Source organism: Hibiscus syriacus, unplaced genomic scaffold, assembly GCF_006381635.1.
Source record: "Hibiscus syriacus cultivar Baekdansim isolate YM2019G1 unplaced genomic scaffold, ASM638163v2 tig00110307_pilon, whole genome shotgun sequence".
NCBI lineage: Eukaryota > Viridiplantae > Streptophyta > Magnoliopsida > Malvales > Malvaceae > Hibiscus > Hibiscus syriacus.
Genome location: NW_024062674.1, coordinates 93,672 through 107,227, shown reverse-complemented (window position 1 = coordinate 107,227; position 13,556 = coordinate 93,672). Strand labels below are relative to the sequence as shown.

Sequence of the window (13,556 nt, the reverse complement as noted above, 5' to 3'; positions counted from 1 at the left end):
GATAATGCAGTACCCAGATGATCGTAGGAGCTAGGCGACTTATAGATGGACCATATTTTCACTTCCCCAGTGTACCGAGACATTGTCTTTTTTTCAAGAATTGTTCAAGGAACAATTATTTTTGGGATCAATTTCTTGTTGCATTTGCATCTCATATTTTGCACACCCATTTTTCATTTGCATGTGCATCTTTGCAACTTTGCATTAGCATATATACATTGTACATTACATGGTATACATTACATCTCAACATGCATTAATCAAGGATCCTGGGAGTAATTTGCGGAGAATCTAGTGATAAAAGTTTTGAGGTAAGATGAAGTCACCCCATTCGTACCAAAAAAAGATTGAGAGCTATGGATGTGATGTTAGCACTGTCTGAAGTTCGAGGCACATCATTGAGATTGTTGGGTATTGAAGCGCAAGGTTTAGCATTTAATTGATTCAGGGGCATGGACATTCGATGAATGATGGGGTATTCTGATGCAAATCGAGAAAAATTATTGCAACCACTACGAACTTTTGATGCACTTGCATATTGTCTTGTTTGAATTTTTTTGTTTCTCTTTTCATTAAAAAGTTTGTAAGTCACTTGACAATCGAACATTTTAAATAAAATGCTACCTTATGAGGTTATGAGCAATGAGTAATTTTCAGACTCGAAATTCTTTAAGTATCCACTTGATTAAAAGCTTTTTTAAGAATCAGAGTTATAGATCTTTGACAAAATGACAAGATTGAAAACTAATAAAACAATGATCCTTGACCTTGCCCCAGATGATACATTCGAACACCATACCCTTCTCTTGCATGGACCACTATAGACTTCTCCTCTCATGAGTAAATGATCAAAAGGCTTGGCATTCAGGTATAAATAGGAGCAGACAACATGGGACATCTCTTGTGTATGACATTACAAAATTGCCTAGACTACACTTCTATTGAAGACGTTCATTGATGATACTAATCTTCTCAAATGGAATGGTGGAGTAGAAAAATTTAGTTTAGGTCAGTTGTTTGGGAACTGAACTCTAAAGTGGCGTTTGGTTCGCTGGAATGTTTATGAGGGAATTGGAATCTGTGAAGGAATTAGAATCTGTCAGGAATTGGAATCCAATTCCATATTCTGTTTGGTTGGAAGGAAATGGAATTGGAATCCGATTCCATATTCTATTTGGTTCGCAGACATGTCAGATGAATTTGATTTCAATAATGTAAAATGACAGAATTGCCCTTCTTGTTTTTTTGCTTTATTTTAGTTTGTTTTATAACTTACATGTAGTAATATATTATAAAAAATTAAAAAAATATTAAATTTTCATTTTATTGATTGATTATTCATTTCAATAAATTATAAAAATCATGCTAATAAACATCATAAGTTAAAATCATCGCAATCAAAATATGTTAATAAGTTATCAAAAGATAGAGCAATATTTCGATATATTCCAATCGGAGTATGTTAATTAGTTACCAAACACTATTTTTATTCAATATATGAATTAGAAACCCAACCCGACACGACACAAAATAATAAAAAAAAATATTTTTATTCAATAAAAACATTGACTTAATTGAAAAAAATATATAAAGGGGTATTATTGTAATTATTCCTAAATATATAAGGTAAAATTATATATTTTTTGTGGGTCGGTCCGTTTTTTCACCCTAAACCCGAACCCGACTCGACTCAAATATCACACTTAAAAAAACCCGACCCGAATATCACACTTAAAAAAACCCGACCCGAATATCACACTTAAAAAACCCGACCCTAACAAAATAAAGTTTCACCCGACCCGACCCGAATATATGAATTAGAAATCAGACCCGAACAGTGACTTAATTGAAAAAAATATATAGAGAGGGGTATTATTGTAATTATTCCTAAATATATAAGGTAAAATTATATATATTTTCGGGTCGGGTATTTTTCACCCTAAACCCGAACTCGACCTGACCCGAATATCACACTTAAAAAACTGACTCGACCCGACCAAAATAAAGTTTCACCCGACCCGACCCAAATATATGAATTAGAAACCCGACCCGGCCCGAAATAATAAAAAATATTTTTATTCAATATATGAATAAGTTACCAAAAGATTGATGAAGGTAGTATGGTCAAATTTCAATTCCCTCCAACAAGGGAATTGAAGTCCATCCATTCTTGGATGGAATTCACTTTTCCTCATTTGATGGAAAGTTGAAGCTATGAGGGATTCCAATTCCCTTGGAAAACTTGAACCAAACATGGGAAAGTGGTGGAATTGGATTCCAATTCCCCCCAATTCCAATGGATTCCATCCAACCAAACGCCACCTAAATGTAGGATTTCCTGACCATCAAAGATACCTAGACTATAACATGTTCTTCTCGATGAGCTTAAGAAATTCTAAATTTGAATACTCAAAAGAATAATAAATTATTATTATAGATTATTATACAATAAAGTTGAGCTATTCCGCTAAAGCAATTGGTTACAGAGGCAACTCAAAAGCTCTGGCTTTATGAATAGATTGCATTTGAACCATGACATTACTCGGATACTCGATAGTTTGGTGTTTGATCTACTATAATTGTCAAGTCTAAGATCTTGTGATGAGACGAACCCTTCAGCTAGCCCAATGAAGGCAATTATAAGATATATACAATAAAGCTGAATTCAACTAGCCAAACTATGGCAAATTAAATCAAGTTAATCTAATAGCGAGTTTCGATGAAAATGGACTAAAGGAATCGAGGAACACTTGTTATAGTCAACCTCACACAAGCACGTAGGAATTTTATGTTTATACCGATGTCCCTACACTACCGTTGTTAAAGGAAGTCTATGAAGCTAGGACAAATGAAAGATTTTAGAGAACCGAAACATAAGTGTTCTAGAAAGTCTAGTGATTGATTATGGTAGTTGCAACATTTTGTTCGTATCTGATTAAAATGCCAAGCCAAAGAAGATGGGCATGTCGTAAGGTTCACAAGAACCGAAGAAGAAATGATATTTCGATGACTGAAATCTTAGAAACTTTAAGGAGCTAACCTGAAAACCAACCTATCAATTTTGACACTTATCAAAGAGGTATAACTTTGAAAAATTAAAAGAGTTGTTTATTCTTTTTATATTTAGTGAACTCATGTTATGTGATTTGCTCCAATTATGAGCCTAAAATAATGACATTTTTTAAATAAACTTTCCACATTTTGAAAATAAAAAGAAAGAAAAGATTTTCAAACATGAAAATCTCTCTGGAGAGTTCTAGCCTGGAAATTGACAAAGGTCTCTTAGACCTAGAAGGTCAGAATCAGAAAGTGGGGCAAAGAATTGGAATGTTAGGGAGCGAGAAAAGCAGATTTTTGCAAAGAAATGTGACGGCACACCGTGGTATGGGAGGAATTCAGATGAGCGGATCAAGAAGAGAATCAAGATTGCATGAGCACCTTTTTCGCTGCTATTAATCAAGAAAAGCATGCATTACACATACATGAATTTGCATCATTGCATTAAACATCCATCATCTTATACAATGAAAACTTTAATTTTTCCCTCTCACAAGGGTACCACTAAAATTTCTCTTGAAATCTTGTCTTTTCGAAGGACCTCAGCAAGAGGGAGCAATCATCTTCAGAATCAACATTTCCAAACAAATTTTGTCTCACTTGAGACAGTTTCATTTAATACAGAATATTTATCTCACTTGAGATTGTTTTTCTTTAAAAACAATTTTCTCTCGCTTGAGACAATTTTTACTCGAAAGAAGACATTTCATTTCACTCAAGATTGTTTTTTCTTAAAATAAGATTTGTCTCGCTTGAGATATTTTTTACTTGAAATAAGATATTTCATTTCACTCAAGATTATTTTTCTTAAAATAAGATTTTTCTCGCTTGAGACCGTTTTACTCGAAATAAGATATTTCATTTAACTCAAGATTGTTTTTTCTTAAAACAAGATTTGTATCGCTTGACACAATTTTTACTCGAAAGAATACATTTCATTTCACTAAAGATTGTTTTAAAACAAGATTTATCTCGCTTGAGATTGTTTCACTCGAAACAGAAGATTTCATCTTGCTTGAGATAGTTTCAATTGAAATATAAGATTTTATCTCGCTTGAGATAGTTTCACACGAAACAGAAGATTTCATCTCGCTTGAGATAGTTTCACTTGAAACAGAAGATTTCATCTCACTTGAGATAGTTTCACTCGAAATAGAAGATTTCATTTCGCTTGAGATAGTTTCACTCGAAACAGAAGATTTCATTTCGCTTGAGATAGTTTCACTTGAAACAGAAGATTTTATCTCGCTTGAGATAGTTTCACTCGAAACAGAAGATTTTATCTCCCTTGAGATAGTTTCACTCGAAACAGAAGATTTCATCTCACTTGAGATAGTTTCACTTGAAACAGAAGATTTTATCTCGCTTGAGATAGTTTCACTCGAAATAGAAGATTTTATCTCACTTGAGATTGTTTCACTTGAAATAGAAGATTTTATCTCGCTTGAGATTGTTTCACTCGAAACAGAATATTTTATCTCACTTGAGATATTTTCACTCGAAACCGAAGATTTATCTCACTTGATATTGTTTTTCTTAAAACAAACTACGCCTCGCTTGAGGGATCATCATTTCGAATAAAGAGTTCATAATGAGAAGAACTCATCCGACAGAATGAGAAGAAGTTCATAATGAGAAGAGCTTGTTTGACCTATCGTTCGATCACGACATTTCAAATCAGTGATGCCTCGCTTGAGGGATTAACCTTTCAAATGGATAGTTCATAATGAGAAGAACTCATCCGATAGAGGGAGAAGAAGTTCATAATGAGAATAGCTTGTTCAACCTATCACTCGATTCATGGCATTTCAAATCAGTGACGCGCCGCTTGAGGGATTGACATTTCCGATGGAGAGTTCATAATGAGAAGAACTCATTCGATGAGATAGAACAAGTTCATAATGAGAATAACTTGTTCAACCTTATTTCAATCATCGCAGAAGGAGGTGGATTAACATTCTAATGTAATGGTTCGTAATGAGAAGAAGTCGTCTGAACAGAAGAGTGAAGATTGCATGATAAGAAGAACTTGGAGCTGAGAGATATCAGATGACCAAGCTGGATAAAATTGGTGCTTTATGTCTTCTCTCTATTCCCGTTTCACAACAATGAGCGAAGAGGGGCAGCTGTAATCACCAATTTTATCCCAAAACAAATTAATTTAAAATACGAGAAGCCATACCCTACCACTTACTGTTCCTGACACCATCATCCCCTACCACGGTTACCCTACTACCACCAAATCCCAACAGCTCCAAGCCAGTAGCCCATCCCTCTGCCACCGTCACTACTCCACCAGACCTGTCATCATCTCGATCCAACAACCACAACAACATCAACATTTTAATTTTAATTTTTACATATAATGGGTACTATAAAAACCCAGACAATAGCAATGTAAAGGGGAGGCCCTTCATTTCGAAAGAAATAAAAAAGTAACTTTCTATATATTTTATTTTTTTCTTTGAAATAACCGAAAAAAGAAGAAGAATAAGAAAAAAAAGAAATTACCTCTTGGTAGGAGGATTCGTCGGCTTTTGGAGCCTCCATTGCCAAATCCGAATAGTGAGGAGAAGCATTTGGATGAGGGGAACGTCATACTTCAAGATCGGATCAATCCAACGACGGAGAAGATAGATCAGAGCATTGAAAGCCGAAGGGTCTCGGCCTTGTTTCACGGTGAAATCGAGCCTTGATCCAACCTCACGGTGTCAAGGTGAGAAAACCCTTAAAATTCGATGGCCATCAGCCACCGAAGACGATGGCGACCGACGGTCAGCGTGACTGTCAACGATGGCACTCGTCACCGATTGCTGGGAAAGAAGAGATAATGGAGAGTATTTGAGAAGAAAGAGAAAGTGGGGAAGCATAAATGAGGAAAAAAGGGGGAAGGAAGGGTATTTATACCCAAATCAAACGACGTTGTTTAATCCCCTGGTGATTTGCGTTTTGGTCCCTAATGGTCTAATCACGCGTGCAGTCACTTCGGTTCTCTACCGAATTCATTTTGGTTCCCCATTTCATCTTATTTCAATTATTTTCAAATATTTTGTCCTTATTTTGTTAATTTACCATTATAAGTTTTTAATATTGGCATTTTGGCTTATTTTTGTACAGGCCCCCAATGTTTGCCGTTTTTTTTCATTTTGACTAGATCTCTCTTTTCCAATTTATTACACTTTTATCCTTATATTTTATTTTATTTTAATTTAGTCACTATTATTATTCTGATTTATTTGAATTTAGTCATTGGTTTTTACATTTATTCCTTTTAGCCACTGTTTGGATTCTGCTTCTTATTTTATTATGATTTGGAAGTGATATTTGCAATTATTTCATTTTAATCACTTTTTAATTTCTTATTTAGCTACTATTATTTTAATTGTTGCATTTTGGTCACTATTTATTTCTTATTTAACTATTAACTTTTATTTTCTTGCTTTTTAGTTACTGTTATTTTATTTTATGCAATTAGGTCCTTGTACTTATGTTTATTTTATTTTTTATTCTATTTTTGTTTTCATTGTTTTTAATTTTTTTTATTATTGTTATTTTATTATTTTAATTATGTTTATTAATTTTTTGATATTTCATGTCTTTAATTCTTAGATTTAGTTTTAAATTAGGTTAATATTTGAATCAAGCTTAGCAATTAGGACAACACTCTAGTTTAATTAGGGAGCAATTAGAGTCGAGTTTTCGTATAAGATGTCTGATTATTCGAGTCGATTGCTCGATTCTAAAATTAATTAATAATTAATATTTTCTAAAAATTTTAGGTTTAATAATTTAGATAAAAATTAGGTTTTAAATTAGTCCTCAACTTTAGAAATTATCAAATTAGGTCCTAAGCTTTTAGTCTTTTAGAACTCGATATTTTAGATCTTGACCTTTTAGTCCCTAAACTTCAATTAGAACTTTAAGATTGACATAATTAAATAGGTTAAATAGAGCCTCCATTTTAAGTTAGATTTTTAAATTAGTCTTTAAATTTAGGGAATAATACGAGTTGGCCCTCGCCTAAATGCTCGAGGATCCATCTCGATTATTCGATTTGATAATTTTTTAAAATCAAATAGGATAAATATTAGAGCCTACATTTTTAGGTTTGAGCTTTTAGGTTCCTTTAATTTCATAATCTGACACCTTAAGCTAGAAAAAGCCTTTAATTTACCTTAGCTTAATTAGGATTAAATAAAAAATTGTTTGATTGCATTGTTTTTTAAACCTAAGGCAATGTTCACTTATTAGGGAATTAATGGTTTATCTCCCGCAAGTGTGCTCAAGGGGAGACTACTGGTGATTCCCGAAATGGGTCGACATACTTTTCAAAGACTGTATCATGATTTTCTAAAAACGAGGCAATATTCGGTTATTAGACACAATAGCTGATCTCCCGCATTTACGCTTGGGAGCGAATGCTATCGGTTTCGATAAACGAATACCCTTTTCAACTTTGCATCCGTAATGATTTTCAAATTAAATAAATATCAAACTCAAAATTTTCAATTTTAAATATAGGGTAACCAACTAGGTACCAATTTTTGGGTGCTTGTGGGGGTGTTAATCCTTCCCCATGCATAACTAACTCCCGAACCTGATTCATGGATTTTCGCAGACCTTAAAACTCGATATTTTGATAAAAATAAAATGTTTTATTAAAATCACCCGATTTTTTATGGTGTCCCAATCGTGCCTTAAATGATTGATGTCGACTCCTCACATTTAGAAAAACCCTTTCAAAGAGAAAACCCCAAGTCGGTATTAGTCTTTTCCCCACCCGGGTGAAAAACGGTGTCGACAGTGACAAGTTAGATGCCACATCATCACTATGGATGTTGTGGCATATGATATATCATCTCTTTGGGTGATATGACACATGCTACAACATCACTTTAGTGATGTGGCACATGCCATGTCATCATTTTGGATGATGTTGCATGTTTCACGTTAGCAATTAAGCACATGTAAAAATGTTATGTCAGCAACATATGTTGATTATTAGTCAACTAAAAATTTTCTTCCGACACGGGGTATTGATAAAAAATTGAAATATTAGGGGCTAAAATGTTTGAAAAAAAAATAATATGGGCCAGAATGATCATTTGTGCAAGCATTAAGGGTAATTTTTTTTCATTACGCCTTTCTTAAAACACAAACTAATTTTTTTAGTTATTCAAGTCAACTTAAGTTATTAGTTTGAATTGTGAGTTAGAGTCGAGTTTGAATATACAAAGTTTGAGTAATTAAAAAAAACTTAAAACAACTTTATTCGGTCTTTAGCTAAGTAATTTGATTATTTTATGATTTGGTCCCTAATTTCCTTATTTCTTCACTTTATCCTTCGTTTTAGGTCCATTTTTTTTATCAATTTTAAACCACAGGCCCACGTGCTCCTAAAACTAGTGTATAATATGAGTGCACATATGAGTGCACCATTGTAGAATATGAGCTCAACTTTAATTCATCCTTTTAAAAATAAATTTTCTATTTTTGCAATTCAATATATTAAGTTAGTCTTTTATTTAGTTTAGTCCTTCGACTACAATTTTGTAAAAATATTTTTCTCATTAATACCTCGATTCCTTTAGACCTGCATCGATACTTTTTTTCACAATTTAAAATATATTATAAATCTTACATAGACATTAAAATGAATATATACATATATATATATATATATCATATATGATTAATGAGAGCCGTTTAAATTGAAACCAATAAGTATCATAACATATACATAATTATATTTAAATTTGAATATAAACTCGAACAAATGTATTTAATTTGATTCGATTAAAAAAATTCAAAAAAAATTAATGATAAAATTATTATCATAGGCTCAATGGCAGAACTACGTGGGGGCAGAAGGGGCACATGACCCACCCAGCTTTTATGGTTAATTGTATTTTAAGCCCTTAAAAGTTTTAAAACTATTAAAATTAAGTCCTGACCCTCCTAAAAAAAATTAATTATTTTTTTAAGACATTATCAGTTTTAAAGTTAAATAAATTAATTTTGGCATCTAACTTTTTTGGTTTAATTATTTTTTAAGACATTACCAATTTTAAAGTTAAATAACTTAAGTCTTGCCTCTAATTTTTTGGTTTAATTACTTTTGAAATTAGTGAAATTAAGCCTCAACCTTCTACTTTTTGTAGTTTAATTACCTTTTAAAACCTTATTAGTTTTAAAGATAAGCAACTTGATCCCTTCCAAAATTTCACCCTAATTCCGCCCTTGCATGAACTCGATTAACTCAAGTTTTTCCTACTTGGTTAGACTTGACGCAATCGAATACTCATCCCTACAAATAAATAGACAATAGGCTCGGCTCCACCACACATATATTGTTCACGAGACTATATATGTATGTACATAAATAAATAAACAGATAACAGGTAGCTAAGGCTTAATCTAATGGGCAGGATGGACGGCTGAGGCAGAGGCAACTGTTTCTCTTATCTTTCTTAAATTTCCAAGATCAACTATACATGAACCCTAAGAATTGTCCGTCCAGCTCAGTTGGTAGAGCGCAAGGCTCTTAACCTTGTGGTCATGGGATTGAGTCCCACGGTGGGCAATTCATAATTCTGACTGCCGGAGGTCTCCCACGAAAGCTGCTCTCAACCTGAAGTTGGAGACAACCTACTATCCTACCTCCCCCTTATCCCATTACATATGGGAATAGGGTCAGCTAATTTTTTTTTAACTATATATGAACCCTAAAGAACCAGCAGCAACAGCAATTGAGTCACGAGAATCGGATAGGGTAAGAAATTTGGCTGAAAAATCAAAGACCAAACGACAAACATTGACAAGTGATAGTTGTGTACGTGTAGGACTGTGGTAGAAGCATTGGCTTCTTTTCATCTTCTCTGTTGTTTTGGTTTATGTCTGTTGGAAACTTGGGACCCCATTTTTATCACACAAAACCAAACAGACATGTGAGTTCACATGTAAGGGTGGCTCTCTTGTCGTTTTCACATATGCACTCCATTCACATGGTTGGAAATCAAATTTGTACATTCTAATCTTAATATCTGTCATATTCATGTATTTAATGTAATCGTATTTAGATTCAAGTTACTTCAATAGTTAGAGGGATGATTATTATCTTTAAAGGTTTTAAGTTTGAACACAAAGTCTACAAGAATATTTGAGCGTTTATTTCTAGTGGTTAAGAGTATTTTAAACATAAAAAATGTAATCGTATTGAGAATTGTAATTTATTAATAATCGCTGACTCTAATGTTTATAAAACAGTTATATGTATACGTGTATAAATGGGTTGCATCAGGGATTTTAGGGTTTTTTTAGTTTAAATGTTAATCAAATAATTCCTTTGTCCTTCTCAATTTTTTTTATTTAAGGCTTAAGGGTTATTTTTGTCTCTGTAGTAGACTCAACTTATTATTTTTGTCCATATAATATTTTCGCATCAATTTAACCGTCGAAGTTGTTTAGGACATCATCCTAGCCCTCGAATTCCATTGATTATTTTGACTGACAGAATTGTTAATCTTATGCATCTGTACGTTAAGGGATTAGGTTAAAATATTTACTAGGTTAGAAAAAATTTCCAAAATTTTATTTTTTATTTCAATGACATTAAGGGATTAGGTTAAAATTTTGGAGAGTTTTTCTAACCATTATGCTTAGTAATTTTTTTTTATTTTTTTTAATAAATATCACATAATCATCAAGTCACGTCAGTAATATTGGTTGACGTGAAAATTATTGGTTTCCACAAATACAAAAGTTCTGTCAGTTGAAACGAGTTTCAAGGGCTCGGATAATGCCCCTAAATAACTTCGATGGCTAAATTGATACGAAAATAAAAAAAATTGGGTCTACTATAAGAACAAAAATAACCCTTAAACCTTAATTTATATGTTTAATAAACTTTTGTCCCTCTCAATATTTAATCTCAACTCCGTCCCAGAGCAGTATCAAACTATAGCATCAATGGGGGACCATTTTGGATGAATTAGACATGGTAAAATTCTGCAGATCTTCAACCACATGGGGGAAGTTTCCAACTGCCTATAAATAGTCTCCTCTCTCTCAACTGTTTCCATTCAACCACAATTTCTCTCTAGCAGTTGCGTTGCATTGTATTTACTAAGACCCAATGGCCGGGAAGCCAACTATTATGATCATCTTTCTAGTTGTCATGCTGCTTTTACTAGCACACAACAATGTAAGGCTTTCATTTCTTTCTCTTAGCTTTTTGTATTCCTTATTATTTCAAATTAGTCCTTGACATTTACAAAAATGATCATTTTGACCTTTTTTTTAGTATTTTGGCCCCCTAACTTTTCATTCTAGGGAAAAAGATCCCTCTATAAATAGAAATTATTAGTTAACAAATGATTAACACTAAAAAATATGAGTTTTTTATCTTAAAATGAAAGATTGGGAGCTTAAATGCTAAAAAAAATAGTTAAAGTGACTATTCAGTCAAATATTCGGGACATTTCTATCCTAAAATGAAACATTGGAGTCTAAATGCTCTAAAAAAAGAATGGGGCCAAAATGATTATTTTGATAAATGTTATAGGCTAATTTAATATTATACCAATTTTTATATTGTAATTTTTTATATTAGGATCCTGACTCCGTCACTAAATATAAATTTGATGATTGAAATTCTAACTTTTAAAAGAATATTGATGAACATGATGTATGGTCAAATTCCTACCGCAGGCAGCGAGCAGCAGTCATGACATGAGTAGTGAGGCACCAACTCCGCAGCCCCAACCATCCAACAACTTCACAATGGTAAAGAATATCATGAATTCAAGTCCAATTAATAATATTTGTGTTGGTTAAACTACATGTTTAGTATCTCAACTATTACTTTTATTTTGTTTTGATCACCCAACTATTATATTTTTCAAAATCATACTTAATATTACATTTTGATTTTATTTTGATCATCTGTCATTAAAAATCAACAAAATTGTTAATGTGACATTTAAGAAAAATTTAATAATGACACGACATTATCTTATGGTTATACGTCAGCATCACCGTTAATTTTATACGGTAGATGACCAAAATGAAACCAAAACGTAACGTTAGAGATGATTTTAAAATAAAATAGAATGATTAAACCGAAATAAAAGTGATAGTTATGATACTAAACGTGTAGTTTATTCTAACTGTTTTTCTGTTTTCCTGATGCTTTTTTACAATATTGAGTAATTTTATTTGCAGCATGGAATCACACAAGGAAGCCTTCTTCCACAAGGTGAAACACACAAGCTCGTCTAGCGTAATATTATATAGGGTAAATTACAAATTTGGTAATTTAACTTTACCCTCTCTCCTATTTCACTCACTGCACTTTAAATCTTTTTAATTTCCTAGCTGAATTTAATACATTAAGTTTTTTTTGTCACTCAATCGTTTTCTCACTAACAGCGTTATAAATGAGTTGTTATATAGATGCAAATGACATCGTTTTTGTGAATTTTTTTTTTTAAAACGGCATTGTTTTAACGATATTAACTATTTAACGGCGGAGTGACAAAAAAAAATTTAATGTATTAATTTTAGTGAAAAAATTGAAAATTTTTAAAGTTCGGTGAAAAAAATAGGAAAGAGTAAAGTTCAGTGATGAAATTTGTAATTTACCCTATTATATAATGAAATTAATTTGTTTGAAAGAAAGGAATAATTAGGGATTTGAAATACAATGCAACAGAGTGCGGGCCTCGATGCAGTGAAAGATGTTCAAATACGCAGTACAAAAAGCCATGCCTGTTCTTCTGCAACAAGTGCTGCGCTAAGTGTTTGTGTGTGCCGCCTGGCACTTACGGAAACAAGCAAGTGTGCCCTTGCTACAACAACTGGAAGACCAAGAGAGGAGGACCCAAGTGCCCTTAATCTCGTTCAGAATCAAACCAATTTAAATATGATTTCTTTTTTTTTTATGTTGATATTGTATTAATTACTTTTTTTCGTATGAGTTTCCAATAGATCTCAGTTGTCTCTTAATTTTCTTTATACATCTCGGGTAAATACACGATAATATATATTCAAAGACTCTCAATAGATTAACTATGAACACTCATACCTATGTTGATGCTATAACCTATGATTTCTAAGAAAAATAATAAGTTAATTTATCATTGAAAACAATTGATTCATGTGTCTCTTAAAATGATATGACTATTGGAATGGTTATAAACAAATAAATATGTTTGAACATAATAAAAAAATCAAGATTTACTAGAAAATTCAAAAAGGAAAAAATCATCAATAGAAAAGAAAAATTCACTATATCGAAAAAAATACAAGATTAATTATACATATCAAGACTCAATTCTCCACTTTCTATTTACCAGTAATTTCACTTTACCCGTACTGCAGGTATCACATTTTTACTACTATTTTAATGGTAACTTTATGGCCTGAACTAAGAATATTCATTTGGTTGTTGCTCGACTGTAGTCGAAGAGGAACCCTAGCGAGACAGCTCATCGACGGGC

The 13,556-nt window shown here is 32.4% G+C and overlaps 1 protein-coding gene across 1 annotated transcript; it reads left to right on the top strand.

Annotated features, from left to right (window-relative positions):
* Positions 1 to 11,112: 11,112 nt before the first annotated feature.
* LOC120116928 (protein GAST1-like) lies at positions 11,113 to 13,028 on the top strand. Its single transcript, XM_039137309.1, has 4 exons — positions 11,113 to 11,260; positions 11,767 to 11,841; positions 12,280 to 12,313; positions 12,770 to 13,028. Exons 1-4 carry the CDS (start codon positions 11,192 to 11,194, stop codon positions 12,949 to 12,951), a joined length of 360 nt encoding a protein of 119 aa, XP_038993240.1. The 5' UTR covers positions 11,113 to 11,191; the 3' UTR covers positions 12,952 to 13,028.
* The last annotated feature ends 528 nt before the right edge of the window (positions 13,029 to 13,556 follow it).

Bases quoted from the DNA above. Each gene is read 5' to 3' on its own strand.
- LOC120116928 (XM_039137309.1), top strand. From the start codon at position 11,192: ATGGCCGGGAAGCCAACTATTATGATCATCTTTCTAGTTGTCATGCTG. The intron at 11,261-11,766 runs GTAAGGCTTTCA...TTCCTACCGCAG, and splicing joins TTTTACTAGCACACAACAAT to GCAGCGAGCAGCAGTCATGA. The intron at 11,842-12,279 runs GTAAAGAATATC...TTTTATTTGCAG, and splicing joins CATCCAACAACTTCACAATG to CATGGAATCACACAAGGAAG.